At 41.1% G+C, this 27,704-nt stretch overlaps 2 protein-coding genes and 1 long non-coding RNA gene across 4 annotated transcripts in view; 2 read left to right on the top strand and 1 right to left on the bottom strand.

The window, feature by feature from the left end:
• LOC130167504 (uncharacterized) overlaps positions 1 to 12,727 on the bottom strand; it is a 70,364-nt gene extending 57,637 nt beyond the window's left edge. Inside the window, exons 1-2 of the long non-coding RNA XR_008827298.1 lie at positions 11,143 to 12,727; positions 10,891 to 11,029 (exon numbers count right to left, since the gene is read on the bottom strand). This is a non-coding gene — a long non-coding RNA (uncharacterized LOC130167504). The remainder of the gene's footprint in view (positions 1 to 10,890; positions 11,030 to 11,142) is intronic.
• On the top strand, positions 422 to 2,428 carry foxl2a (forkhead box L2a). Its single transcript, XM_056373768.1, has one exon. It carries the CDS (start codon positions 671 to 673, stop codon positions 1,589 to 1,591), a length of 921 nt encoding a protein of 306 aa, XP_056229743.1. The 5' UTR covers positions 422 to 670; the 3' UTR covers positions 1,592 to 2,428.
• Positions 12,728 to 12,832: 105 nt separating the features above from the next.
• pik3cb (phosphatidylinositol-4,5-bisphosphate 3-kinase, catalytic subunit beta) overlaps positions 12,833 to 27,704 on the top strand; it is a 47,754-nt gene continuing 32,882 nt past the window's right edge. Inside the window, exons 1-2 of one of the 2 annotated variants that reach the window (XM_056373766.1) lie at positions 12,833 to 13,067; positions 24,943 to 25,022. The gene's annotated coding sequence lies outside the window, so the exon portion shown is untranslated. Of the gene's footprint in view, positions 13,068 to 13,101; positions 13,657 to 24,942; positions 25,023 to 27,704 lie in introns of those variants that run through there. The other variant, XM_056373767.1, reaches the window with a different exon arrangement.

The raw sequence follows: 27,704 nt of genomic DNA, 5'->3' as shown, positions 1-27,704 counted from the left end.
TTTCTTTCTTTCTTTCTTTCTAATCCTTAAAGCAGAAAAAAAAACTTAACAGCCCTTTATGCCACTGAATTTAATATCTGTATAATACACAGTATAAAGAAATAGATGTAAGATTTAACAGCTTATTTGAATGGCACATTCATATCCAGGATTTTCTTAGTAATTGTCTATTTAAATGCAAATAGATGTGTAATGTCCAGAGTGCGCTATTTTGACCCGAGTCTGATACGCACGAATTTCAACAGGTTTAGGGAAGCTGATTATTTTTTCATATACTGTAACCACCGGAGGCGGAACTCAAATACGCACAAATCACGAAGCACTACGTCGCTGCACAGAGAGCATTGGAGCAAAAGCAGCCTGTCAGTGGATGTGAAAAAAGAGGAAAGGGCTGGGCTTACAACGAGTCACAAACCACAACTTGGGTTGCGCCTGCATCACAAACCAGTTTAGAAAAATCCCTGTTGAAGAGAGAGGAAGGTCTGTTGCATGTCACCCACTGAGCTGCAAAATAAAGATTTCTCTGTGCGCAGATTTGAGGACAACTTTCAGTTCGCGGTGCATCCCGAGGGTCTGCAGTACATCATTCTGCTCATCGAGGTTACAAGCGCCATTAAAGAGTTTTGTTTGTTGGCATCTGGACTGGACTTGTTTTGTTTTGGTGTGCGCAATGATGGCCACTTACCAAAACTCGGAGGATGACGCAATGGCCTTAATGATCCACGACACCAACACGAACAAGGAGAAAGAGCGACCCAAAGAGGAGCCGGTCCAGGACAAAGTGTCGGAGAAGCCGGATCCGTCCCAGAAACCACCGTACTCCTATGTCGCTCTCATTGCCATGGCCATTCGCGAGAGCTCGGAGAAGCGCCTCACTCTGTCTGGTATTTACCAGTATATAATCAGCAAATTTCCCTTCTATGAGAAAAATAAGAAAGGTTGGCAGAACAGTATCAGACACAACCTGAGTCTCAACGAGTGCTTCATTAAGGTTCCGCGGGAGGGCGGCGGGGAGAGAAAGGGGAATTACTGGACTCTCGACCCGGCCTGTGAGGACATGTTTGAGAAGGGGAACTACAGGAGACGCCGCAGGATGAAGCGGCCGTTCAGACCTCCGCCGACTCACTTCCAGCCGGGGAAGTCCTTGTTCGGAGGAGACGGCTATGGCTACCTGTCCCCGCCAAAGTACCTGCAGTCTAGCTTCATGAACAACTCCTGGTCGCTAGGCCAACCGCCCACTCCGATGTCTTACACGTCCTGTCAGATGGCCAGTGGCAACGTGAGTCCGGTGAACGTGAAGGGGCTGTCACCCCCCTCATCTTATAACCCCTACTCCAGGGTGCAGAGCATGGCGCTGCCCAGCATGGTGAACTCTTACAACGGCATGAGTCACCATCATCATCCGGCACATCCCCACCATGCCCAGCAGCTGAGCCCGGCCACCGCGGCACCGCCTCCGGTCTCCTCCAGTAACGGACCGGGCCTTCAGTTCGCCTGCTCCCGCCAGCCCGCGGAGCTCTCCATGATGCACTGCTCTTACTGGGAACACGAGACCAAACACTCGGCGTTACACACGAGGATTGATATTTAAAGTTTACCAAATGGTCTGTGTAAAGAAAAATGGGGACTCTAAGAGGCAAAGAGTTAATTCCTGTGATTTCAAAACAGAACCAAGAGTATTTTTTTTGAAGAGACCATTCTGAGGAGCTGTGTGGGTCCAGCTGACATCTGTAAATGTCGATGAGGAGGTATGCGCGAGTTGGTGTTGAAAAAGTTTTGCAAAATGGAAACGGGAGGTAAAGAAGTCATCAGGACACATCAGGTAGCACAACCTCTGGGAGCCATTTCGTGCGCCTGTGTTACACTTGGACTGATGGCCATAACCTGTAGTCAAAATTGTGCCTATGAAAAACTTTGACGGGGATAGACATTGCTGACACTGCCTCGGCTGTGTGATATCGGTATGCGTAATGCTTTCTCTCAACTTTACGCACGGCTTCTCCTGACTCTTGCCAAATGAAACGTGAACATAAGATGCCCTAACCTAGTCAGTGCTTTAATGTGTCATTGAATCAGAGCTGTTCGGCCTTCTGAGTAACACGCGCTGAGCAAGGCCTGCATGGTTGTGACTCTTGTTGCAGAGGTTGAAAGTGTGGGTAGAGATCCATCAGACTACCACAAATACAATTCAGGGTTTTCCATATTTCTTGATCCCATATGTATGTATGATATGATTTCCAATATGACGCCAGCCAGTGCCAGGTTTTGTTAATCTTTCTAATTATTATTTTTTTATAAACGTGATTAGCTATATTGTGTCCTTCATGTTGGGGCCATGTTTCATTTTAATTAGCACTTTTCCCTCTTTTCTAGATTTGTGAATTTCTTAATAAACTTGTATTTCTTAAAGTAAAACAGTGGTCATGAACTAATCTGTTCTAGCTTTAGGCTGTGATAACCACTGTTGACAAACAGCAACCAACAGTAAACAGCTCTGTGACGGTAACGCAGCATTTTGTTTAGACAGTTTGTTCAGATATAATAATCTGGAACCATTGAGCAGGTTTAGGTGAGGTTTGGGTTTGCACTCATTCCACCGTTTACTTCAGAAAATATCTGATATTCAGGCACAACGTCTCCAGGAAAATGTAAATATAGGCTATTTAATCAGTCATTTTTTATCTTAATTTATGATAATCTGTTACATTTATCCTACTAGTGTGACAAGACAAAATAGAGAATTTATCATCTACAGGAATAGTAATGATAACAACAACCATATTAATATTATTAATAATATTAATAATAATAGCAATAATAATACATTTCCATTTAAACTGTTATTGATAATTTGTGTTCCACAGCGACTGATGTCTGTTCTAATATAATATATTCTGTGTTACATCTTTGGTTGTTACTGCACAACTGCTCTACAACAAACAACCATTACGCATCAGTCATAAGTATTTCGTCCTCCTTTATTCAGGCCACTAGACGTTAAATATTATTTAAAAAATGTAATATTTAATGTAATTTGTATTTAATACACTTCACAAATGATTCTGTGTCAGTAGAAAATGGCGACGTATGGAGGCTAGGACGCTCCTGGAGTAGACTGATATTTCAGGATGAAGGATTTCCATCCGCGGAAAAAAGAAAGTCCCGACTTAATGCAAAGTTTTCCACTTTCAATTCTATGTTCTCTGCGCTTTAAATGTGAATGATGAACACGCACTTAGTTAAAGATTACATCTTTTTTTTTTTTTAAATTTAAGCCTTACTCTAAATAGGTTAACAACAATAAACCTCCACCAGCAATAATAATAATAATAATAATAATAATAATAATAATAATAATAATAATAATAATAATAATAAAGCAGAAGTTGTCAGTATTAAATAGTAGACGTGTTCTTCCCTCTGTTTCCTGTAAATGTTGCGTGTGAGTACTGCTTCAACAGCAATGTTAATGCAGTTATCTTGTCGAATAAATAACAGGCTACGGCATCATTTAGGAAATAAGACCAACAAACACAGGAAGGTATGATAAAAACAAATAAAAAAATTGGCAATACAAAGGGTCGTACAAGGAGGTCATAATAACCTTTACTAAAGTTGCAAAATGTGACATCACACTCGAGGATGAATTCATTCAGGCCAGGCTGTCCTGTGAGAAACAAACTATTGGTGCCTGTTGACAGAGAGTGTTAAAGTATAAAAACCAGACTCACAGCTCCTCCTTCTTAGTTGTGTGTTAGTCAGACTGTTGAATTACGTAGACACTTTCCTGTGAGCCCCAGAGGAGCATCCCCAGGCCCCGAGGGCCAGCGAGCCTCTCCGTAGAAGAGACATGTTGACGAGTGAAACGCTTTAATACGGACTGACCTCAGCCCCGTCCCTCCTACTATCACCGTCACATTATCACAGCGGATCGATATACTAGTGCCATCTGGTTTTGACTGTATCACTACAAGAATGCACTGTTTTGACAACACATCACAGCTATCATGCACATTGAATTATTACGTTAGAGGCTGACCAATTACAAAATATTACCTCTTAACATTTAATAGCCCATTGTAAATTAGATTGTGGAATCACCCTTCACAGATCACACGTATTTGGCGCCGGAGTTCACGGTGAAGCAGCAAAGTCCAACGTCTCCTAATGTGAGTTTAGAGTGCCTGGAGGTGTATCCACACATTCACCTTGATCCACCCTCTCTGCTCCACAGCGTCTGTCAAACACAGACTCATCACCCAGAAAAATAAACCCTTCACTTGCACAGGCTATGTCATGTGCTGCTCGGGAAAACAATGACCCAACAAAATAAAACTACTTCACATGTAGCAACGATAGTGGCATATACATGACATTTGCACGAGGGTTGCATAGTACTAATATACAGCTGCTTCTCTCATTATCATAAGACATGATTGTTAATTAATTATTATGAGGTGATGTTTAATGTTGAATTAGCGATTTGTTGTTGCATGGAACAGAATTTAAAAGTTTTCTCCGTTTGTGACAGTGACCCGTATATAATCAGATTTAAAGATTTTTATACTTTTTTAAATCCACCAACATAAATGCAACGAGCGCAAAAAGACTAACACAAAACAAAAACGTTCATCATATTGGACTTGATCATATGGAAACATGCAGACAAAAACTCAGTTATTTAAACTGCAAATTAACAGTGCAGTAATTAACAAAGCGGTTTTAAAAAATAAAAAATAAAACAAGGATGTTTTATTTTGGCTACATCTTTTTGTGCGTGTCTACAGTTTTGTTGAGCCCCTTGTATGTAGGCAAACTAAAGTTTAAAAAGAAGTAATTAAATAGGCTAGTAAAAATCTATAAAACTTACACACTCCAAAATTTCTGCATAAACAAATAGTCGGTCTATTTCAAAATAGAACAACGCCTAGATTTTTTTCTCCATAGATTATTAATTGTTGATGAAGTCTTTATATTGAACTTTATATTTTTGTTTTAAGAGTTGTGAATGACGCGCATGATGCTTTGCTGACTAGTTTTTAAAAGGATATTTATTTTAATCGTTAAATTAGAGATTTATTACAGGAACTCAATGAGAACACTTTCAGTCCATCACTGGAAGACAGATTCCGCATAAAACCATAAACACGCTGCTAAAACGGGAAGTCTGGATACTTGTGTAGTCGACCACATGTGATGCCGTGAGCCTATAGCGTCTTCTTCTCCGCATGATAAACAGGCTTTACAGCAACGAACCGTCGACGTCAATGATCACAAACGTCTTTCCTTCGTTTGCTCAGTAATCCTGCATGAGGCTGCAGTGATGGACACATACAGGAGAAACCAGCACCAGCACCGGGACTGATCAGCAGCACCGGGACTGATCAGCAGCACCGGGACTGATCAGCAGCACCGGGACTGATCAGCAGCACCGGGACTGATCAGCAGCACCGGGACTGATCAGCAGCACCGGGACTGGTCAGCAGCACCGGGACTGATCAGCAGCCGCGGTCCCAGCCGGAGTAACACTGACACTGGGGCCATCCCTCTGTGTGCAGAGGGACCGTCGAGGCGAGCCTGAAATGTAGCTGTGTACATTCTCTGCTTCCTCACATTAATGTTTTGTAAACAATAAGGAGATAAGGGCGCGTTTGAAAGGCAAGTGTATTCTAAACACTCTCAGAAAAATAATAAATACACAAGTGTTTTACAAGGAATGTTTCGGCGAATGTAACTAACCTTTGCATAAACTACAGGCAGAGGTGGGTTTAATGCTTTTAAAGTTAAGAGTCGAGTTACATTTTTAAAGAGGAAAAAAGAACAAACACGTTGAATTTATTGATTATTATTTACATATTATTAGCATGTGCCAAATTAATATTGCAGTAGCTGTTTATTTAATTTTGCTTTTAGCCCTGTGTTTTTAAAGTGGCCTGTGATTCATTTATTATAATCCCCTTGAAATCTTGCTCACTATTATCCTATACTTCTGCGGCACAAACGCATGCACACATGAACCTAGATACAACTTTTTGTTGTCACACTTTGAGCCCCAAATCTCCTCTGTACGAGCTGTGAAGTGAATATATCTGTGCGGCGGGCAGGTGTGCATCTGCGCAGAAAGGTTGACAGTTCAACCGGGCAGCCGGGAACAATGGGCCTGCATACAGGATGTCTCAGGGACTAAGGGAGATAAGGCCAGCCGAGGTTCATGGCTCCAACAGGCCTGCTTAACATATTGTCTTCTTTTGATTATAAAGTCAGCTGATCCAGGTTTGCGTCAGCTTGGACTTGCATGTTGTTTTGTTTGTGAAAAAAGGGATGTGGGCTGGGTGTTCAGAATATTTACTACTGACTAAATTAATTAACTTTTACTATAATTAGTACTTATATATTCTAAAATATTTTAATTCATCGAACTTCTGCCGGGCCGTTTCACTACATTAGAAATAGACTTAGAAATAGGAGTTCGTTGCATGGTGCATGATACAGAGAATTTATCATGACATTACTGAGAGTTACACCTTAACAAAAACAAAAACGTAGCAAACCATACAAGACAGTTGTAGGCTTTTTTTTTAAATTATTTTAACAATAACATAATGATAGTAGATAACAATTATTTACATTAAGTGTACACACATGGGCCCACCGTATGTGCATCAATCTAAGCGTTAGTCTATTTTCTGGTGAAGCTGCGGAATAAGGCGCATGTCCATATAGCTGTAGGTGATGAATAGATGTTTCTATTAATCCTCAATTATTTCTGCGCGAGGTGAAAAGGTTTAACGCAATGTGCGGTTTTGTTTTCATGCGTCTTTTCCGCTGAGCACGTACTGAATAACCACGATTGTATCCTTTGTTACGCTCTCAGAGATGACAGATTATAATCAACAAGACGAATGAGGTCAACTGACTGTAGAAGCAACGCGTTTGACCCCCGCTTCATCATCGTCACAAGCGCGCACACAGAGACAGAGAGAGAGAGAGAGAGACAGAGAGAGAGAGAGAGAGGCGCGTACCTGGCCTCGCTCCGGGTATGACAGCTTCGCATGCTCGACGGGGCACCGGCGATGCGACCCTGCCGGTCAAGTCACACGCAGGTTGCAGGTTTCCCAATGCCTGCACACAATTGAATTCCTGGCATTCTCACCAATGTTTGAGATTGAAGAGCAACAGTTTCCACTAAGAAGCGGCGCACATCACCCCAAACCCATTGAAAAGGAGAGTGGGGGTCACCACTGTTTGGTATACATCTGGTCCAAACAGGAAAATATGCAAAGATTTGATTCGCAGAAAATCCGGCAATTGTTCAAATCAGCATGAGATTTTTTCTTTCTCTCTTGTTGGAACAGAAGTACTAGAAGTTTCAATCTGTCCGCCGCATATCTGTGGCATTACTCAATATAGAGCTGTTTATTTTCTGAACGCGTCCTCTGGTGAATCTCCAATGTAAGCAACTTGTCACGGTGATCTACGTGATGTTTTCAGTGGCTGCTGATTTCTATCTTAATGACAACCCCGCGAAACAATAGACTACATGCAATAATTCTTTAATAAGTCAAAATAATTACAATAGAGTGTGTTGATACACTGCCACGGTTTATAAATAGGAATCGTGCGTTTGTTAACTGGACCTCCTGGTCAACAGAGGTTCGATGGTGTCTAGAAATACCATGACTATAAATACACCCAAGTGTCATCTATTCAAGGAAAAGATGGACTGTCTTCTATTCACAGAGAAAAATCATCACGCACTGACCTCTTCTTACCCTCCAACCAGGGCCACTCAAATGTCACATACAGGCCATCACTAAACAGTCTGTCCAAATGAGGGGGGTCACGACTCAAACCTTCAGGGGCGAGGTAGTGGGACGCTGATGAAGACAGTAAGTGAATAAATTACATGAGGCAAAAATTAAAATATTAATTTAATTTCTCGCACCGATCACATTTATGATAAATAGTCCAGATCAGGGGATTTAAAGGTAACCCTGAAGCTCACTTCACCAAATAAACAGGTTTTCATTATGACACATCATCTCCAAGCAATACCTGGGTATGTGCCAGCGGACCTGTTTGAACAAACACACCAGACCTGCTTTTACCAGCATTTGTCTGATGTTAATTTCTGCCATGGATGTGGCGGAACTGGGCAGCTTATACTGTAAAGGGAAATGCGATAAAATGTTTCCGTTCTCTTGATTATGAGCTGCAAATTGCTTTGTCGGGATTTAAATGGCAGGTCTTTTCCCATCGTGCACTGATGGAGTCTATTTTTAAACCCCTTTCCTTTCTTGCCCCCCCCCTCTAAAAACTTCCGCAGGGTTGGCAACAAGAAGCTATTAGGATAACTCTTCTCCTGTTAACATTCCAATTAATCAAAGATGAAACCAAATTCCCACAGGGATCATTAAGGGCCAGCACCTGTTCTTCTGATACTGTAGGCTGTATAATAAACCAGTACGACTTCATGGTCAGACTCTGGCTGACCTCTGGGGACATGTGAGACATATAATCACTGCAAACCAGTGATACATCAGCCAAATATCAGTAATAGAAATATAACCTCATTCGGATATGAATGCCAAACACTGAGCTTATTTCACAACCAAAACTATTCCAAAATGCCTTCATTATACTACCAGGGTTTCCTTAAATTTCAAAACAGAGCCGTGTGGCCCGTTTAGGATACAAATTGCATGAGAGGTAATTCACACAATTAAATTAAGTGATGAGTCAGACCGGTATGAGGCTGTTTATGTAATAGTTCTAAATCAAATGTGTGTTTCGGGGCTGTATTTTAATGCTGAATTGTCTTTAAATGATAAAGTTTGTGAAGTTAGTCTCTGTCTATTGACTACATGCAAAATAGGAAGTTGGCCTTAGGCCTTACCCTTGCCCCGCCTTTATGCACATGCCAAACCCAGTCCCAGGTCAGATTTCAGACACTGCAATCCAATTTCAGCTATATTTCTTTCAAGCAATTACATACCTCTTGGCAAGGCCTCACAATTAAACAAATTATTATATTTTGATATCCATAATTATACGCATTCGCATAAGGTACCCTTTCAAGTTAAATATGCTTTTTATTACACGCTTATCATGTGTGATGAGATTATACACAGTGTGGGTTTGGACTGAGTTAGAGTACATTTAATCAAATAAGAGCAGCAGTAATGGAAGCATGCTGGACCCAGGATTACACTGCATAGGCTGCTCCCTTTGAGCCCAGCTTATGTTTAGCAAAATTCAGACAATGAGAACGTTATGAGGGGAACTCTGAAGGACAGCCTTTAACCCCTGCCCACGAGTAGGTCAGGCACATGACACATTACGTAGCTTCTATCACTGATGAGGTGCACCACACATACTTTTGGCCTAAACAGATTGTTTAAGTGTAAATCTCTCTGACGAAACTACTTATAATTGATCGTATGATTCTGATCGTGGTATGATCTGGTCATCCTGTAGACACTCTTGAGGCCAGCTGCATACATGGCAGTGTAACCAAGCAATATGCAGCAATAACACTGAATACCATCACTCAACTTTCATTAAAAAACAATCACAATGGCAACAATTTTTTTTTTTTTTTAAATTCACCAAACATGCTTCATCTGAGGAATCATTGGTTTTCCCTTGAAACTGGCTCACAGTTAATAAACACTGCTGTGTGGGTCTTTGCTGCCCCCATGTGGCATGAGAGAGACTATCATTTTGTGATGGGACAAACAGTTCTAAGTAGCCTATGTAATCGTTTTAAGCAAAGACACCATTAAAAGAGTTTACAACACAGTCTACATCAAATTAGACTCAAAGTACTTGTTTTTTCTTAAATCATGGCTATCGTGCTTTAAATTATTGAGGATTTTCTACAAGAAATAAAAGAGTTATATCAAGATAAATGCTCCCTTAATTAACCAGTAATCGATACAGATGCCTATACCTAAAGCATTCATTTCTATCAAGGTAAAAAGGAACAGAGCTCTTGTCTAAAGGTGAGTGAGTGATATACACCTGCGTGATAATACCCCACAGAGTTACATCCTAATCATGCCAAAAACCCAGTGGCCTACTTCTTAATGTAGGTGAGACCAGACCAAGGTTTCACAAGGGATAAATCTCTGAGAAAAGGGCATATACATCAAAAGCCCAGTGTGTAAATCGTTTCCATTAGAAGAAAATTGGCCCTTTTCACATGTCCCAGTCAGAAAAGCACAGGTGTAAATAATAAAACTCATGATGAGTGAATTCAGTTCAGCTGCTTCAGTTTGAGAGCCCTGGTTTGATGTCTTACTGTCACTGTCATGCCTCACCGGGACACTTGAATAGAGCTGAGCCATTGTTGATTATTAGTTATTAACAACACCTGTGCTTTTCCTGCAACTGACGAGTCTAAATGTCTGCTGTGAGAAATGCCTATTGTTAATTTCAGTTTCAATATTCAGAGAGGAAGATTACATTTGTATGGTTGTAAAAACAAAATATATTAGAGCCCCTTCAATGACAATAAAGTTTTTAAACTTTATTGTCATGCCCATATGGTGTTTTTTATATAATACAAGACATATCATGAATGAAACAAGCACTCAACACCATGACTGAGTATTTCCACCTTGGAACTGCAGTGAACCAGTCTCAGAAAAACGGAATCAGACCATACAACCATGATTTAGACCAGACAGCCTGGACTCCATGTGTCACTAACCAAAGGAACCAACCCCGTCCACTTGCTGGGACGCGGGCGGGCAAAACTTTAACCCGAAACATTATCATTATAGCGAGAGGGGTAGTTTGTGTTAGCAGAGCCACTAACGCTGCGTCAGCTACTACCACTTACAAGCTAACAAACAACAAAAACAAACGATGCTAACTATGCTTTACCTTACTGATTGTGCTGCAGACTCCTCCTCCCGAGTCTGGGTTTGACTGGGGCTCAAACTTGTATGGCTGAATCTCTCCGATGTTTCCTTTAACGCTAACCATCTTGGTGCACATCGCTCTTTCCCGGGGCCACCGAAATCTTGTCGGTACAGAGAGCGAGAGTCGCATTAGCATAACCACTAAGGCAGTGTCAACCACTGCCAGTAAGCTAACAAACAACGTAAACAAATAAAAGATGCTAGCGACTCTTACCGTCCTGATACGTCTGCTAGTCGCTGATTTTGGTCACAACAGACTCCTCATCTGAGTCTGGGTCTGACTGAGCCTCCAACGTGTGTGTGACGGAGTTTCTCTGATGTTTCCTAATAAAGCTAACTATGTTGTTAGCTCCTTCACCGGTAAATTTAGCGCAAGCAGCGGCGGTGGGCGGGGCACGTGATTCATAATTTCTCAATGAGGAAGTAAGCGTAGATGTGCTTCCGGTCCCTTTAATGTTTGTATGTTTTATTTATTTGTTTAGTTGTTATTTTACTTTTATGTTGGTAAACCATGTTGAACAAAATATTAATCATAGTAGAGTGTTTTTACATTACTAAAAATAAGTATTTTCCCTAACTCCGGTTTAAGCAATGATTATGAATCAAGTCGTCTGACAGGAAAGAGAATTTAATAATTATACAACATACTGGACTTTACCATAGTAAACCATAGGGTGTACAAAAAGGCTATCAGTTCTACAAATTGGTATGGATGCATAATATTTTGAGTTGAATCAGCAGTAACCCATTTGATCACCAGAGGGCAGCAAAGCCAAACCATAGGCTACGCTTTTACAGAGTTGTATACATTTCATAAACATAAAACGTGTCAATCAGCCGGGGGTCACCTTGCTTAAAAAGGTGGCTTAGTCAATGACTAAATAAAAGATTAGTCCTTATTCATGTATAAACCGACTGCCATTTGAACTTCCTACCTGCCAAATACATTCACTCGGGTATTTTCTTAATAAGAAGAGGTTTAAAAACTATTGTTTTGCGTTTCCGGGTGAAACCATTGCTCAGAAGTTTTGTGCTGCTGCTTTGTGGCTGTTGGGAGAAAAGCTGCCTGACCTCCAAGCCGCTACTGGAGAGCTGCATCAAATCAGATAGACAGAATAAAACCAGAAGAGAGGAGATGCGGCTTTCACAATAAAAGCCTCATAGTGTCACGTAGGAACAGCAGGACTGCAAGTCAAGTGTTTTCAAGTGTAATGTTGCAAAAGATTGTTGAATAATAGGAATGTGTGGCTATAAAATATGTTATTTGCTTCTGTTATTTGATTTTGAACTATATTGTTTAGATTTTTTAAACAAAGTGATTTTTTTAATCTGGAAACAAATTTAGGAGCTGCATGCAGCATGTTCCTCAAGAATAATTATATCCCCCACTGTACACTACATGCCACACTGTAAGCAACTGTTATCACCTACTAGAAATACAGCCAGGCAAAACAAAATACAATCTGGTCTCTTTTTGACATGTTATACACTATCGATTTGTACATAATATTTTGAGGTGCAGGTGTCTGAATGATTATTTCCAGCTCGTGTTTGTGTCTGTTTGTTTTTGTTTTGTCTGAACAGCTGGACTATCTCCAAAACTCTAATCCGAATACATTATCATTTCAAATCTTCATGCTCTTATTCACATACAGAATCTTATGATTATTAGGCTACGGACTTTATTGTCCAACATCTGTGGGGTAAAAAAAAAAAAAAAAAAAAAAATCAATATATTGGCTGTAAATTAATAATCAAAACGCTGCAGATTGAGTCTCACATAGGCCGCTGTCTGTAATCAATGAGGGTTTTTATTTTGAACACGTTGACCGGAGGTGCTGTTTCTCTGTTACTCTCTTAGACTTGACGGTGGCGGCGGAGGGAGAGCTAGCGGAGGTGGTGGTGGTGGTGGTAGTAGTTCACCTTCTGAAACAAACAGGAAGCCAGACCGCGCTTCTTTCCACCTGCGAGGTCTGTCCTGCCCGCAAAGAGCCCGGCTGTGGATTCCTCTGCCGCACGAGACTTTCTATACGAGAACCGACTCTGTCCTGAAGACATTGCAGCAATAGCCTATTAACTTCCAGCTGTTTGTTCGCCCGCCTCATTCTTCAACAACATCACACCAGAGACTGACTAAAGGTAAGTCACCCACTTATCCCCTTTTCTTGTAATTGATTTTACCCCCCGCAATTTTAACCTGTCGTGTGAGAGCGTCACACCAGACTCCGTTCATCAATCTGCCAATTCAACGTCGCATTGCTTAAGCTATCCAGAAAAAAAAACTATAAGTTCCCTTCCTCGGAAAAACGCAGCGTAAAAACTTCAGCAAATCATCAACACCCACATTTCAGTTCGTCATTTAACGAGCAAACTAGTTTGTCCACCATTATTCAGATAAAAAATGAATCTGCCAGAATTTGTTTTATTGCCACAAACCTAATCCCTAAACATGGGTGGATGGCGACGGCGACCACAGTTTTTAAGTTGGAGTTTATGAAAACCAAGTGTTGTTCCCGGGTGTAAATGCAGGCTGGGGCTGAATAAAAAAATACACCGGGGAAGGGAGGAAGTGCCGATTTGTTTTTTGGGGGAGTCGTTGATTTCATCCACCAAGCGAGACAACAACAAACTCATTAGATTTCTAAACAGAGTTTGTTGGGTGCTCCCTGCGTACGAGGACGGAATGCAGCATTCCGGAGTGATTACAGCCCAAACCGAGGTGACTCTGGTAGGTGCTTGTATTGTAACTGTATTGTTGCTGTTTTGTCCAGGACAGCATGTGTTCATTTTTTATTTCTCTCCTGTTTTCACAGCAATGACAGAAGCTGTTTTAACTATTTCAGCTTGTTTCGTCACATGTCCTCAACCTCCCAGCTTTGGGACTTCACTGGAGTTTTTCTTATATAACAATCAAGGCTGTGTGATTTCACATTTTATACATACAGTCACTCACCCTGTATTCTCTCTTTCGGGGATCCATGATTTTTAGATTTCAGTGAGATCAAGCTTTCAAACTATTTGAGAACCTCTTGATCTTTATCTGTGACCCCTGTTCCCAGGGTTCCCACGTCAGGTCTACATTGGGACACACTATTTGAAGCTTTAATGTGGCAGCTGTGTCTGTTTTATTGTTGAGAAATAGATAGACAACAGAGCCAGATAAAGAGGATGTGAAACTTTGGAGAGTAATTCATGTAGTCGTCAGCTTTTCTGTCATAATCATACCAACCTTTTGGTTTTATTTCATGTTGAGACAGAAGTCAGCAGAGGTTCAGATCCTTGGGTAGACGGTAGCTGCTTGGTTAGGTTTCATGATCCTTCTGATGTTGTGGAATTCAACTTGATTCATTAAAAGTTTAATAAATCAACAGTGTGGACTAATTTTACTACTTACTAGTCTGACCACGATGTCTGTTCAAACCGCTCATGCTAACTTTGCTAACTTTGATATAGTAGATTTTGTAGGAGCCTATTTGACAATAATGGCTGACTTGACATTCTGGCTACTTCTTTATAATTGTCATAATTTGGATCTTCTAATTAAGTCATCCTCTTTCTCAGTAAACATAGACCAGTGCCAACTGTACTGCATGTGTCATATACAAGGAGAATGTAGCTGTGGCTGACTTTATGTGCGCTTTTATGTTGTTTGTTTTCAGAGTTTTATTGCTCTTCAGTCACAGTAATCCAGAGTTTAGCTTTAGCTCGCTCTGTGTCAGTAGGTCTACGGTGATAATGTCACTGTCTGCATGTACAGTGTAACAAAAGCAGCTTTGTGGACCGGTGTCTGTGTATATATATATACACAGACTTCTCTATATATATATATATGAGCCTACTCTGCTCTTACAGTGTGTGATCAGCCCCTAGCTTGAGGGTTGAGCATTAATTTGATGTATGACGTTAGAGATTCTTCAGCTGGTACAGATATTGCTACACCAATTCTCCGGAGGCCACTATCCTTTTAATATCTCTGGCTATTTGAAGCCATTGTAGGTGAAGCTGCAAATAAATGAGCAGCACTGTTTAATGGCGATATTGGATTGATACTGCTCTAATTCTCCAGATTAAACAACAACAGAAATCAAATCTGGTTATTTAAGTGTATACAAATTCACAGTTTAATTTCTGGATACTTTAATTATAATATCACATTACATATACAGCCCTATTACAAAGGATTTTATGCCCACCTCTAACCTGGCCTGAGGCACATGTAGACACACACACAAGCTTAAAGATGATTTTCTTTCACTGTTGACTTCTCTAATCTCCAGAGCTATTATCTTTGTGTCTAATGCATGAGAGCATTTCTATAGCAGCCCACACGCACATTTCCACTGTCCATCACACTTGATGATTACTTCAGTCTTGACAGAGAGAAAATCCTAAAGCCGTGCTTCATGTTACAAAAGAGGAGAAGAATTTACCAAGAGGATTATTTGCTACTACTCAGGCACTGGTCCTGGAGGCCGTGTGCTGGGTGGGGTCTGCCCCGCTGTCAAGCCTCCTCTGAGGTAAAGTTAGAGAACACTGATAAGGCTAACTGACGTCACTCTAAAGACATCCGCCAACAATGCAGCTATTTAGTCCAAGCCAGATTTAGTCCCAAAGCTGGCCTCTACCGAGAAACTGGGCACAAATGAAAGCAGAATCCTAAATAAGTCTTCCTCTAAGAGCAAGAAAAAAAGGAAAGTTTTGCAACTGCAGTGACGTCCATGTTCTGTATCATGGGGCTTAAAAAGTTGAACAGTGCTGTTGAGTGAGATCACTTTCTGTGTGTGTGTGTGTGTGTGGGGGGGGGGTCCTATTTGTGTTGTGAATTACATGAATGATGCAGGTCGCAGTGAAATGTTTCTAGTCTCAGTGACCTACAGCGTGGTGAAATTCTGAGGTTAAGATAAGAGCAAGGAGCCACGTGGCTGATCCAGCTAGACTTTACTTTATATACCAGCAGAGGTTTTGGTGCCAGTTATCACAACAATAATGCAGTTTATTGTAGCATTTTTCAGAGTGCTCAATGTCTCTTCGAGTTTCAGAGTGAAGCACATCAAAATATAGAGGTGTAATGGCATATTGCAGCATGATTAAACCAAACATACAGTGCTGTCAGTAAGTATTTGCACAGTGATACTTTTTCATTGTTTTGGCTCTGCTCCACCATCTTGGATTTCAAATGAAACAATGACTGTGGGGTAAAAATGCTGACTCTGAGAGTGTTCACATCCATACTGAGTGAACAGCGAGGGAAAGCTTGTTTCAGTCCTGTGTGCTTGGATACATGTCTTAACACTTATAGACCTGACTGTACGTTTATATCAAACAAAATATTTAAAGAGACGGAGAGAGATGCGGGACTGAATATCCAAGTTCAGAAAAAGGTGGAAAACAAATGAGAAAATATGAATTTTGAAGGTTTAATATGGAGAATAATTATTAGCAGTGTGTTTGTTGCAATGGTCGTTGACCAGCTGATTTTTCTTTTGCCTGATATGTTCGCTGCCTCTGAGCTTCTGTCTCGCTGATTGCCTGCTGTGTTTGAATACTGAGACTGATTGCACTGAAGCCTTTAGATAAAATGCTGTTGCTGTTTTTCACCGTATTTCATATAAAACGCCTACGTATTTATTTCAAGAGACCCACTTTTGTAACGAGATTTGTATATTCTGTTGTTTGGAGTGAAACACCTGTGTGTGTGTGTGTGTGTGTGTTGCAACTATCCCTATTATCTTCCTCGTCACACTCTCTGCCCCAGTGTCTCTGCCACCTCTCGCTGTCTCTCACTCATTCACACTTCCTGCTGTTATACCTTTAAAGTAATCACCCCTGATTATAGTGAAAGGCTTGCGTAACATCCTCTCAAAGATCAGTATGAAAGGGAGACAGGTTTGTGTGTGTGCAAGCTGGCTTTCACAATGTCTGCTAGCTTGCATGATCACTATTGTCTTTTTATATTTTTTTTAAGCTGCACAGTCTCATCCGCTGCCAGTCCGGACCGAGGAAAGTGGAATGTTCTGTATTCTCTTCGACTGAGTAGAAACTGTACCCAAGTGCTGATTATAAAACTATACATAGAAGGGAAATTGCCATAGCAAGAAATGTGACTGAAATGAGAGCGGCCTGCTGGAATTCTCCACTTTGCTGCACAGCACGCTGGGACCTGCCAAGGAATGCAGGGAAGACAGCAAGAAAGGGATAGAGGGAGATGTAATGAGGAGAGAGAGAGAAATGCCAGAGACAGTACAGTGAAATATATGAGAGATACAGTAAATCTTACATGACATGTGCAGAGTCATATAAAGAAGTCTGCACAAGAACACCATGAACTAATAAGTGCTTTAATTCATTCTCGGTTATTAAGTTGGAACACAATAAATTTAAGTGGAAAACAGTTCAAATGCTCCCGATACAGGTGTGGTTAGAGACGCATTTATTCACATTTACTCTAAAGTGTCAATTCTACAATCCAATTTAGGGCTTGACAGCATCTGTCTGTCACCTGTGGGAAGCTATTCCTCTTGTTATACCAGCGAACACACTCTCGCTTTCTGAAGTGAAGTGTGAGGAAAAACAGACTTTGTAGTTAACACTGAAACATGAAATGAAGACGCTCTCACCTTGAGACCTGCTACAGGCTGCTCTGTGTGTGACACAGACTTCGGTTGTGGTATTCTGCGGTGATGCGAGCAGGGATGGTGTGAAGATGTGACATCTTTTCACTTGAAAAATTGGCGCATAAACATTATTAAATACCATTATTAGGATCGTTGAGAAAGTAGTGGACATTGGGTAGTAAACAGGTTTCCCACAGTTGTTGCCTGTTATCCTCTCCAAACTTGTCCATTCCAGTCAGTCAGTAAGTCATTCTGCCAGTGAGTCAGTCGGTGATGAGGATATTCAAATGATCGACTTTACAAATATCAGGAGTGTGTTGTGCAACTTGCTGGGAAGAACAAGCTTGATGATGTTGGGACGGTCTTATTCTAATCTGTGGAGCACATTCCTGCAGATACACTGCCCATATGAAAACATGGAGATATGATATATCACTCCTCAGCTACATTTCATTTCAAAATACAAGTTTTCCATTTGTATGACACAGAATTAAAATATTGTAAATCCATTTCATGCACAGAAATCACAGGCTGTTTATTCTTGTGGTCTATATTTACAGCGCATCTAATGATTTTGGTGAAGACAACAAAGCTAAAATGTTGTCTGGTCTTAAATCTGAGAGAAGGGAAACACTGGATCGTACTTGCATGGAAATAAAAAGTAGAAGATAAGGACAGTAAGTTGTAGGAAAGAAATGTTTTGATGGCATACAGGGGAATAAAGATGATAAACAGGATGGATGTATTGGACATACAGTGCGTGTTTGGAGTTATGGAGGGTTAGATTGTCCATCACCACAGATTCTTGGGCTGCAGGAAAGTGTGAAGCAGGGTAGATAAGATAGATATCTGTTCCTCTCTGAAAAGCATCATCCTCTGTGACGAGTCTCTAGTAAAACCCGCTGGCTGGTCTGAGGTGAATCAGCAAAGCCCAGTGAATACTCACTGTATATTTACATTTATATGTTTTTGTCATGTGTAAGAGATTGTTGTTGGAATCTTGAGTATAATTATGATGATGATCATAAAGCATAAAAATAACTGCAAAACCATTTTGTAACAGGTTTAATTTACCAGGTTGGTGACATTACAGAAACAGAAAATTATGTCACAAAGGAAGCACTGCTGTCAGATGCGTAGCAAGTTTTTTTTTTTTGTTTGTTTGTTTTATTTTAACCCACGTTACTTTGATTTAGGCAGCAATCTGTTGCTTACAGAGCAATCTGTGACCGAACAGGAAATTACAATTGCAACACAAAGGCCTTACAGATGTTCTAAATTAAGTCTTTCAGTTGTTTTACATATTTTTATAAAGGTATTCAACCTCACATATTCAAATAACACTAATAAACTCATTAGTGCATTAGTCTGTATCTGAGCCCAGATGGACTTAATGATAGAAGAATAAACACTTCATCATTCAGATTTTTAACATATCAAATATAAAAACATTGTAATAAACAAAAAGTACATAAAGCACAAGAAGTCTGTGGTGTGGCACCGGTGGTTGCCGTGGTTGCTCGCTGTCTCCTCGCATGTAGCTTGATGCAGTAACCGCGGCAGCCCTAGATGCATAGATAGCGCTGGGTTATGCTGCTACCCAAGGGGGTCCAGCCTCCACTCAGTAACCTGAGAGGGCAAAACCTCAGCTTCACATCTCTATGGCAACACGTCTTCCCAGCGCGGGTCCCTGTCTGCAACTGCTGATGACACACACTGCACATGTCTATCCCACACACACACACACACACACACTCTGCTGTGAGCATGCATTGAGCCTTGTGATATCATAACATGCAGACAGCCCTTTAGTTTAAACATGGATGTTATATGTTACAAAAAAACTGGTTACATTTTTATGCATTGTAAACATACGGGAGGACAGGAGGGTTGAAAGAGGAGTGACAGAGGCTTCTACGTTAAAGTAGAGAAACCATCACTCACGTTGATCTTACACACTTGGCCTCAGGTGACTCCAACAACTCCAACTGTTGTTCCTACAGCCAGGAACCAAGTAGCATCACTGGCCTTGGTATGTGTTGATGTGTCCTGCACAAGAATCTGGACAATGTACAGTACGCACAAAGTTTAGCACTGTCTTCCTCTTATTTCTCGCTTCTTTTGTGCTAATAGCTTTTGAGAAGTATTTATCTTAAACTGCATTCAATTGCAATGTGGTGTCATCTAACTTCCTGCTGTCCTCATGATGTCAACAAGTCAGGGCGGTGTGAACAGCTTTCCCACTTGTGTTTGCCCTTGCTGGTAACAGTTCTGTGGGTGTGTGTTGTGTGTGTGTTTGTCTTCTGAGTGATCAGCTGCTGTACCGTCTACAGACTGAGATGGACCTTTGCTCAGTCAGGCAGCCGGAAGGTAACTGATTTACAGCATCTGAGAGGAACTTTTGAGAATAAACACACAGACTCACACGGTCCACCCACCCACCTGAGGGCAGCCTCACAATAGCAGTTATAAATAGAGGTTGAAGCAAGTAGCTAAATACAGGGAGACAGGGTGAAGAAGTGCTTAAAGGCCCTGGGTAGACACATATATCACAAATAGCTGCAGTGATATAAAAACTTTAACTTTACTTTGATGCCACTAATTTCTCTTGTTCCTCTGTGACGGAGGGTCATAAACATCACACAGTGCTAATGAGCGGGTGGGTATTGTTTTTAGAAATGGAAGGACAGTGCTCTTTTGTTTACTGTGAGGCACTCATGACGCATGGTCAAATGCAATGGCCCTTCAGACCGCACTTGGTGTGCGGAGTGCATGAAATGTGTGTACTGCTGCATTCCTCTCGCAGTCCTTTTGCATGTATTGAGGTCGTTAACTAAATCGTCTTTAATGGACATGATTTCTGAACAACCTCCTTAAGTTGATTTCTTACGTTTCCAAGCAGCTTTTACTTTGTATTCATACAATAATATTATAAAGAACATAAAAAACTTAGTTGAGATGAGATAGCGATCACAGTGAACATATTTCTCAATTTATACTGCATTTATTTATGTGTAGTTCCTAGCTTTCAGTCACTGCCAGGTACAGTGAGGGAGAAATGGTGCAGTGTTGGGACAGGGAGTGCCCTCCAAGAGATTGGGTTTATTATGCAACCCTTCTGGAAAACCACCTGTTTACAAAAGGAACTTTCACTGCCCGTTATGGCCTGAAGGCTGTAATGAAGTTAAGGATATTTATGAGAATAGTGAGCATGCTCCCCTAGTGACTGACCCACATGACCCAGGCAATAAGAAATGGAGGGTATATTGGCAGACTACGTGTGCGTGTGTGTGTGTGCGTGTGTGTGCGTGTGTGTGTGTGTGTGTGTGTGTGTGTGTGTGTGTGTGCGTGCGTGCATGGATGTGCCCCAAGGTGAGCCAGAGTGAGAGCTTTGTCTACTGATGAGGCCCCCAGTCATTTTAGGATTGTGCATTCCTCTCATTCCTGTAACGGAGGATGGGTGGAGGAGAGGAAGGGTGGGTGGGTGTGTGTGTGTGTGTGTGTGTGTGTGTGTGTGTGTGTGTGTGTGTGTGTGTGTGTGTGTGGAGAGAGATAGATAGAAAGTCATGAAAGTTAGTCTAGTTAGTACAATGATAAGACTGAGATGAGTAAATCAGTTGGTTTTATTTTTCTTTTGTTTGTGTAGCTGGTCCTCCAGAGCAGAGCAGAGAGAATGTGCAGCAGTGCCAGATGCACGAAACACTTGAACCTAACGTCACTAAACACTACTCTGTGCATTGTGCTGGAAATAGTTTTCCCAGTGTTGTTATGCCTCAAAAGTAGTGCTGCAGTGCTCCTCTCCGACTGCCTGGAATCTGAAAAACAGAGGCACTTGTTGAAAATCAGTTACTTGTTCCTGAGAGAAACTTAACTAAATTTGAGGGTCCCATATTGTATAAAGGTAGATTTCCATGTGTTGTTTGATTATAAATCAGGTCTAGGTTCTATTTTAATACTGTGAAAGTGTCAAAGCCTCAGTCCACAGAGAAATGCACACAGACTGAATTCACAAACTGAGCTTTAAAACAAGCCGTCAGGACCTGTGTGACTTGTGATGTCACAATGAAACAGTCTCCACGCTCAGCCATGTGCCAAGCCCCGCCCACATGAACCCATTGTCCGGCCTTGCTGGATTTGGTTTTTCAGATTGTTCAAATGAAACCAGCTATATTTTTATTCAATCACTCAGAAAACAGTCAGCCAATCAGAAGAGAGAATCAGGGCCTCCTGGTTTTTAAAACCACAAATATATCTTCTTATGGATCAACACTTTAAACAAAACACTGGAAATGTATAAAACATGGACCTTTTGACTAATGCTGTGTTTGTCACAAAATAATTGAACCATTATGACCCATTTAATGCTCTAAACTCTTGCTCTTGTGCTGTGTTCATTAATGATATTTCATGGTGGATTTACAGTTTTATGGTTTTTTCCAATTGGAGCTTTTGTATCGCAGGTTTTAAAATAGGACTGAGAATGTGATCTTTGTTGTAGCTTTAGCCTTTAACTAACAGGAGTTGCATTTATGCTCTTGTTCGTCTGTAAAACGACCATAATTGCGTCAAGATAATCTCATATAACAAATACGAATATTGTATGTGTTGTAATGCCTGTGTTTAAAACGCACGTCTACAAAGGCCAGTAGATGCAGAGAAGGTTTTGTAGATATTGAAGTCGGCAGTAGCACCACCAACTCCAGTATTTGTTGTCATAACCAATCAGGATCTTGCCAGCTATTTTCATGCCGTCTCTCTGGGAATTTAGAAAAGTTTTAAGAATTAAATGCTTCAATTAAATTAAGGTTTAAAGATAAGAGTTCTTAGAAATTTGGATATCCCCCTTTTTAGAAAACATGAAGTGATGGTGAGAGCATAAGTCTGAACTTCAGGCTTCAGAATCATTTGTCACTAACGTCACGGCTCTTCTTTTTTTTTTTTAACAATCTGTGATTAACCAGATTATTTTCGGCTTCAGCCCAGAAACAAACTCAAAAAACCATTGATGTTACAGTGCAGTCGTTTCCAGAGAACCGCGGCAAAGCTAACTTTGGGGTTGGCCCTCCAGCAAAAACGTCATCAGTGAATCGCTCTATACTGAATTCTCTGTCTGTCTTGCTCTCTCAGTTACTTCACAATCCACTGTAGCACACACACACACACACACACACACACACACACTCACACTGGTGTGGATCATGTGATACTTTGAGCTGAATTCAGTCGGGAGTAAAACATTGACTGTCTCTGGCCTGTGATTTTATCATTCTGTTAAACAGCACACTTCCTGGAACTTTCCACATGTAATCTTACTGTAGCTGTGTGTGTGTGTGTGTCCGGTGTGTGTGTGTGTGTGTGTGGACTGTACCACAAAATAATTATTATAAATTATGTTCTGTTGAAACCCAGAGTCTCACCTCTTCCTATGGATTTACTGCTTTAAATGTATAATCATTGTTTCTCTACATAAAACATGTCCGACTCTCTCCCCACAGTTGTTTGTGTGAGCCTCTCTGTGTCACACCCTGCTAAACAAGATAGAGCATCTGGACCACAGGGGAAAAACAGGAAGTTTACTGGCCTCAATCAGAGTGTGGGCATTGCGTGTCATCACGGTTTATGGCCTCATTGGGTTTTTTTTGGCCCACTGTATATTTGTTTACCATAACGCCCAGTTTACATCTCGGTCTCCATAGTAGCAGCTCTTTGAACTGTAGGCAGATGGTACTGATGGAGAGGCCTACACACCGCCTCGGGCACTGTGTCCGCACGTACAGTGGTCACGTCCTTGGCTTCCTGTTTCATCTTGATGTTTCAAGCTAGAGTTGCTGCTCTCTTACATTCAGCGTTTACATGAATAAGGCTTTTATTGTCTCATATTGAGCCATGTTTGAATGAGGCGAGACCTGCTACTCAAGCAAATGATGTTTTCATTGACTCTGCCAGTTAGAAAATGAAATGAATACCAGTCATCTGAGATTTTTTCTTCACTTCTTAAAACTGTGAGATAAAAATATCTATAATAATGCTGTTAGTAGTTGTAATATAGCAATATTTTGTTAATGAATTAATCATTTTGTGTATTTAATGTCAGAAAAAAGTGAAAGAAGTCTATTATAGTAAACCACAGACCAATGTAGCATCTTCAGATTCAAGTCTTTCTCAGTAGGAGGTCAAATATCGTCCGTTTACTGTTCTGTTGATTATCTAATCAGTTAATTGATAACTAATCGCTTCAGCTTCAACTATTAAAACCGTAAAGTAAAGTGTAAAGGTGAATGAGTTTAACCATGAGTCAGTTTCATCTATACAGGTAATTACAAGTGAAATATTAAAAAGAAAAAGAGCATATTCACATTGATGGGTAAATATAGGAATTAATATAGTAAAAATTCAAGTTGGTTCCAGTTGGTTATGATAAATTCTGCTGGTTGTAGAAGAAGACTTCCGCTTGAATGCAACATCAGCTGCAGGAAATACTTTTCTCACTCTCTCATTTTGGGTGCTTAAACGATTCAGCACCATGTGACTCAGACTTTCTTTTAGGTGTGAATCACGTTTTTTTTTTTTCTCCTTTCACTTCCACTCTCAGAAAAATAACATTTCTTCACTTGTTTTTCAAATCACTCACAGTGAATATTTCAAATCTGTTCTGAGTATCTGCTCAGTTTGCTCGAGATAACGACGACAAACATAAAGTAAGCACAAAACTCAGCCGCACAGGTTGGTTCTCCACAGGATGTTTTATCATAGCAGCTGTGCTAATATTTTTGAACAGCCCAGTCACACACTACAGGACATCTTTACCGTCAATATCAAAAGTTGTTGCATGCAATCCTTTCCTTGTTAGAACTGGTAAACATGACTAATAGTGGAAAAACTGAATCATGCACCTTTTTGTTTTCATACATACTTTCAAATGATGTTGCTCTTATTCGTCTGCTTGTTGCTTCAGTGTTGACCGTTTTATTCTTCAGTGTTTCCAGAGGTGAGAAATCCTCTCAGATGAATACTCAGTGATTTCTAACATCATCTCCACAATAACCCTGAGTGAGAGAGAAAAGGAGGCAGAGGGAATAGATGGTGAGAGAAGTGGGACAGTGGAGAGGGTTCAAAGAGGGCACTTTGAGTGCTCTGTTCTTTCTGTTGTCTTATCTCGAATGACGGGGGCCGATGGGGCCCCTCGAGTCACATCAGATGATGCAGACTTGCGGACAAATCCTCAGTGCAACTGCATCTTGTTATCTTTCAGTTCTTTGTGTTCAATCACTTTTCACACATTTTACTTTTCTTTACTGTCTCTTCAGTTTGATCTTTAGACCTCACACCTTCTTCTTTGTACAGTTCCCCCCCCCCCCCCCCCCTCCACTGACAGTTTGTTTTGTCCTCTCGACCATCAGATGCAGTGTCCCAGAAGCTACGCAGACGCCCCCAGTGAGGAGCAGAGGAACAGGAAATAAGACACTTTAGGAAACAGCAGGTAAAACCTCTGCACTTGTGTGTGTGTGTGTGTGTGTGTTTGTGTTTGTGCATGCTGTATCTTGTTATCGTGGCCTACTTTACCTGCGTTTCCGCCGTGTGGTTGTGTGTGTGTGTGCGTGTCTTTCTCTGTGAAAGTTGGAGAGGAGGAATGGAGCAGTGACTTAGCTGGAATCTGGGAGAGTAGGCCTCGTTCTGACAGGCGGGGAATGTGTGGAAGTCAGCCAGCATGCTTTACTTTCACGTCAGAGATCGGTGTTACACCATCACACCACACTGCATCATTTGTAATGTGTTACAAAATACCTCCTGTGTTGTTGTTTTTTATGGTTTTTTTGTGTAACTACAGCTTGCCTTGCGGTTCACTTGGCTTGGATCAGCATTGTAAAATCTTATTGCTTCATTGAGTTTGAGCCTCAGCTGCTCTTCATTTCCCTGTCACAAGTATTGCACCTTGTGCTTAACCAGACCTTGGACAGTTTATGTAACAGGTAGCGCAGGAAATAGTGGACAGTATCATGTATGTATGTACACATTGTGCACCAATACAGATGCACAACATCTGTCTTTACGAAGCTCCGAATAAAGTCCCCTCGCTGTGGGAAGTAGTTTCCCAGTGAGCTGATCAGCAGGGCCCTTTTTTAGAACAGATGTGGTGATTGGATGAATGGTCCCAGCACTACTGACCCAATTAGTCGATCCAACCCCGGTTGTTGCCAAGTGCAGTGTACGAGTCGGCTGCTTATTAAGTGCAGAGTCGCTTGCTCATTAGAAGATGTCTTTTTCTTTTTCTTTGGATTAATCTGCAACAAGTCTGATAATCAATTCCCTTTATAGGCCTGTTCTTCCTGATGATGACATGTGCGTGCCATCACGTTCGGCTGACAGAGTAAACACTGCTTCACCTCCATCCTCCTCTCAGATGCGTCAGATGTAATACTTTGTAAATGTGGTCGGACAAGTGCAGCTTTGACATCTATCAGCATAACAACCACATTTCCTGCGATCAGTCAGCGCTGCTGGCCAATAAGGACCAATAATTGGTACAGATGCCTCCCACCTGCGCCCCCCCCTCTTTCTTTCATTCCTACTCAAATGTGGAAAAATAGCTTGATCCAATTATTTGTGCTATGCTCTGATCATCCCACCAACACTGCTGTGTTATCACCATAAGCAGAAGGAGCTTTAATGGTCATCACGTAGCTTCTAATAAGGCAAACGAGAAACATCCTTTCACTCTGTCTATTCTTTATTTTTTTTTAATGTTCTTTCTTTAGCATTTTAGTATTAACATCGAGCAGCGTGCAGAAACCCTTCCACTCACACAATTGTAGGAAGCCCTACCCTTAAGTGCATTCTTAGCAGTATGTTTGGGTGGCATTATCCGTGTGGCACTGACCTTGCTGCCCGAGGTATCGCAGAAGTTGTGTATAATTAGCTTAGCCTGTGTTTTCAGCTCAACAATAGCACATGCACTGGTACAGTTAGCTAATTATAGATGGAGAGCAAAGAAAGGCAGTTTACATGAGTGAATTATATTGTGTCTGCAAAATCAACAGATGTGTTTGTCTGTCTGTCTGTGTGGCATTGATTCTTGGGCACAACAGTGGCTTGTGTGTGTGTTATATTATTAGTGAAACAGAAAGGGATGCTGTGGCAGTGCAGTGTGTGCAGAGTCGAGCAGTGCGGACAGATGGATGGATGTATAATCTGAAGAGGAGGACATTAGCATGTCATTTACCGCAGCTAAGTGTTCCCAGAAACCCAGTCACCTCTATAGCGAGATGATAGCCGGGGCCAAGGCTTGTGTGTGTGTGTGTGTGTGTGTGTGTGTGTGTGTGTGTGTGTGTGTGTGTGCGTACCATTCAGTGCCAATGTGTGGCCCTTTGTTTATGAGGGAGATAAATGGTCGGTTTGGCAAGATGATGCTGGGAGACAAATGCTGAAAAATCAGCAGTGTGTGTGGGAGCCATCCCCGAGACATTCTCGGCAGCTCTGTGTTATTTTTGTTGATTTCTTTGGAGCCACTCTTCACTGTTTCGTGCCGCATGTCTGTGTGTGACAGGCTGGGGTTTCTTTTAAATCTATTTTCAAACTTCCCAAATTTAAAGAGTCGCACTGCTGACCTCAAACAACCTCTCAAATCATCCCTGGTCTTCCTTTGCTGAACTTGAGTTTTTCATGCCGGGGTATTTAAAATACACACCGTGGTTGAAATGATGCCAAAGTTGAACATAGGACATTCTACCTTTCATTAATGGAGCTGAAACAATTAGTCCAGGGAGTTTCAAACTGTGAGGTGCAAGTTGCAGCAGCAGGAGAGACGTGAGACAAAGATACAGTGTGAGAGTAAAGATACAAGTTCAGGCCTGTGTAATTAAAAACAACAGGAAATTAGTGACTGTAGATTTGCTCATTGATTTAGTTCATTTATCAACACAGTCATCAGTTGCAGCAGCACTGGCTGTGACGAACACTTTTTTTATGGGGCTAATTAAAGTACTTTTAGATACTTTAAAGCTAATTACCTCAGTTTGCATCAAAAGTTTGTAGTAATATCTCAGTCAAATGTGAACCCACAGCCCTGACACACACATTTTTAGATTCAGTGTGACCTACAATTTCCATCATTCACTTTCGATGATTTTTTTGTATTTCCTGACATTTAAAGGAGTTGCATGTA

The sequence above is a fragment of the Seriola aureovittata genome, chromosome 4 (assembly GCF_021018895.1).
Source record: "Seriola aureovittata isolate HTS-2021-v1 ecotype China chromosome 4, ASM2101889v1, whole genome shotgun sequence".
Taxonomy (NCBI): Eukaryota; Metazoa; Chordata; class Actinopteri; order Carangiformes; family Carangidae; genus Seriola; species Seriola aureovittata.
This window is presented reverse-complemented; position numbering and strand designations above follow the sequence as displayed.

Coding starts and splice junctions, on each gene's coding strand:
- foxl2a (XM_056373768.1), top strand. CDS start 671: ATGATGGCCACTTACCAAAACTCGGAGGATGACGCAATGGCCTTAATG.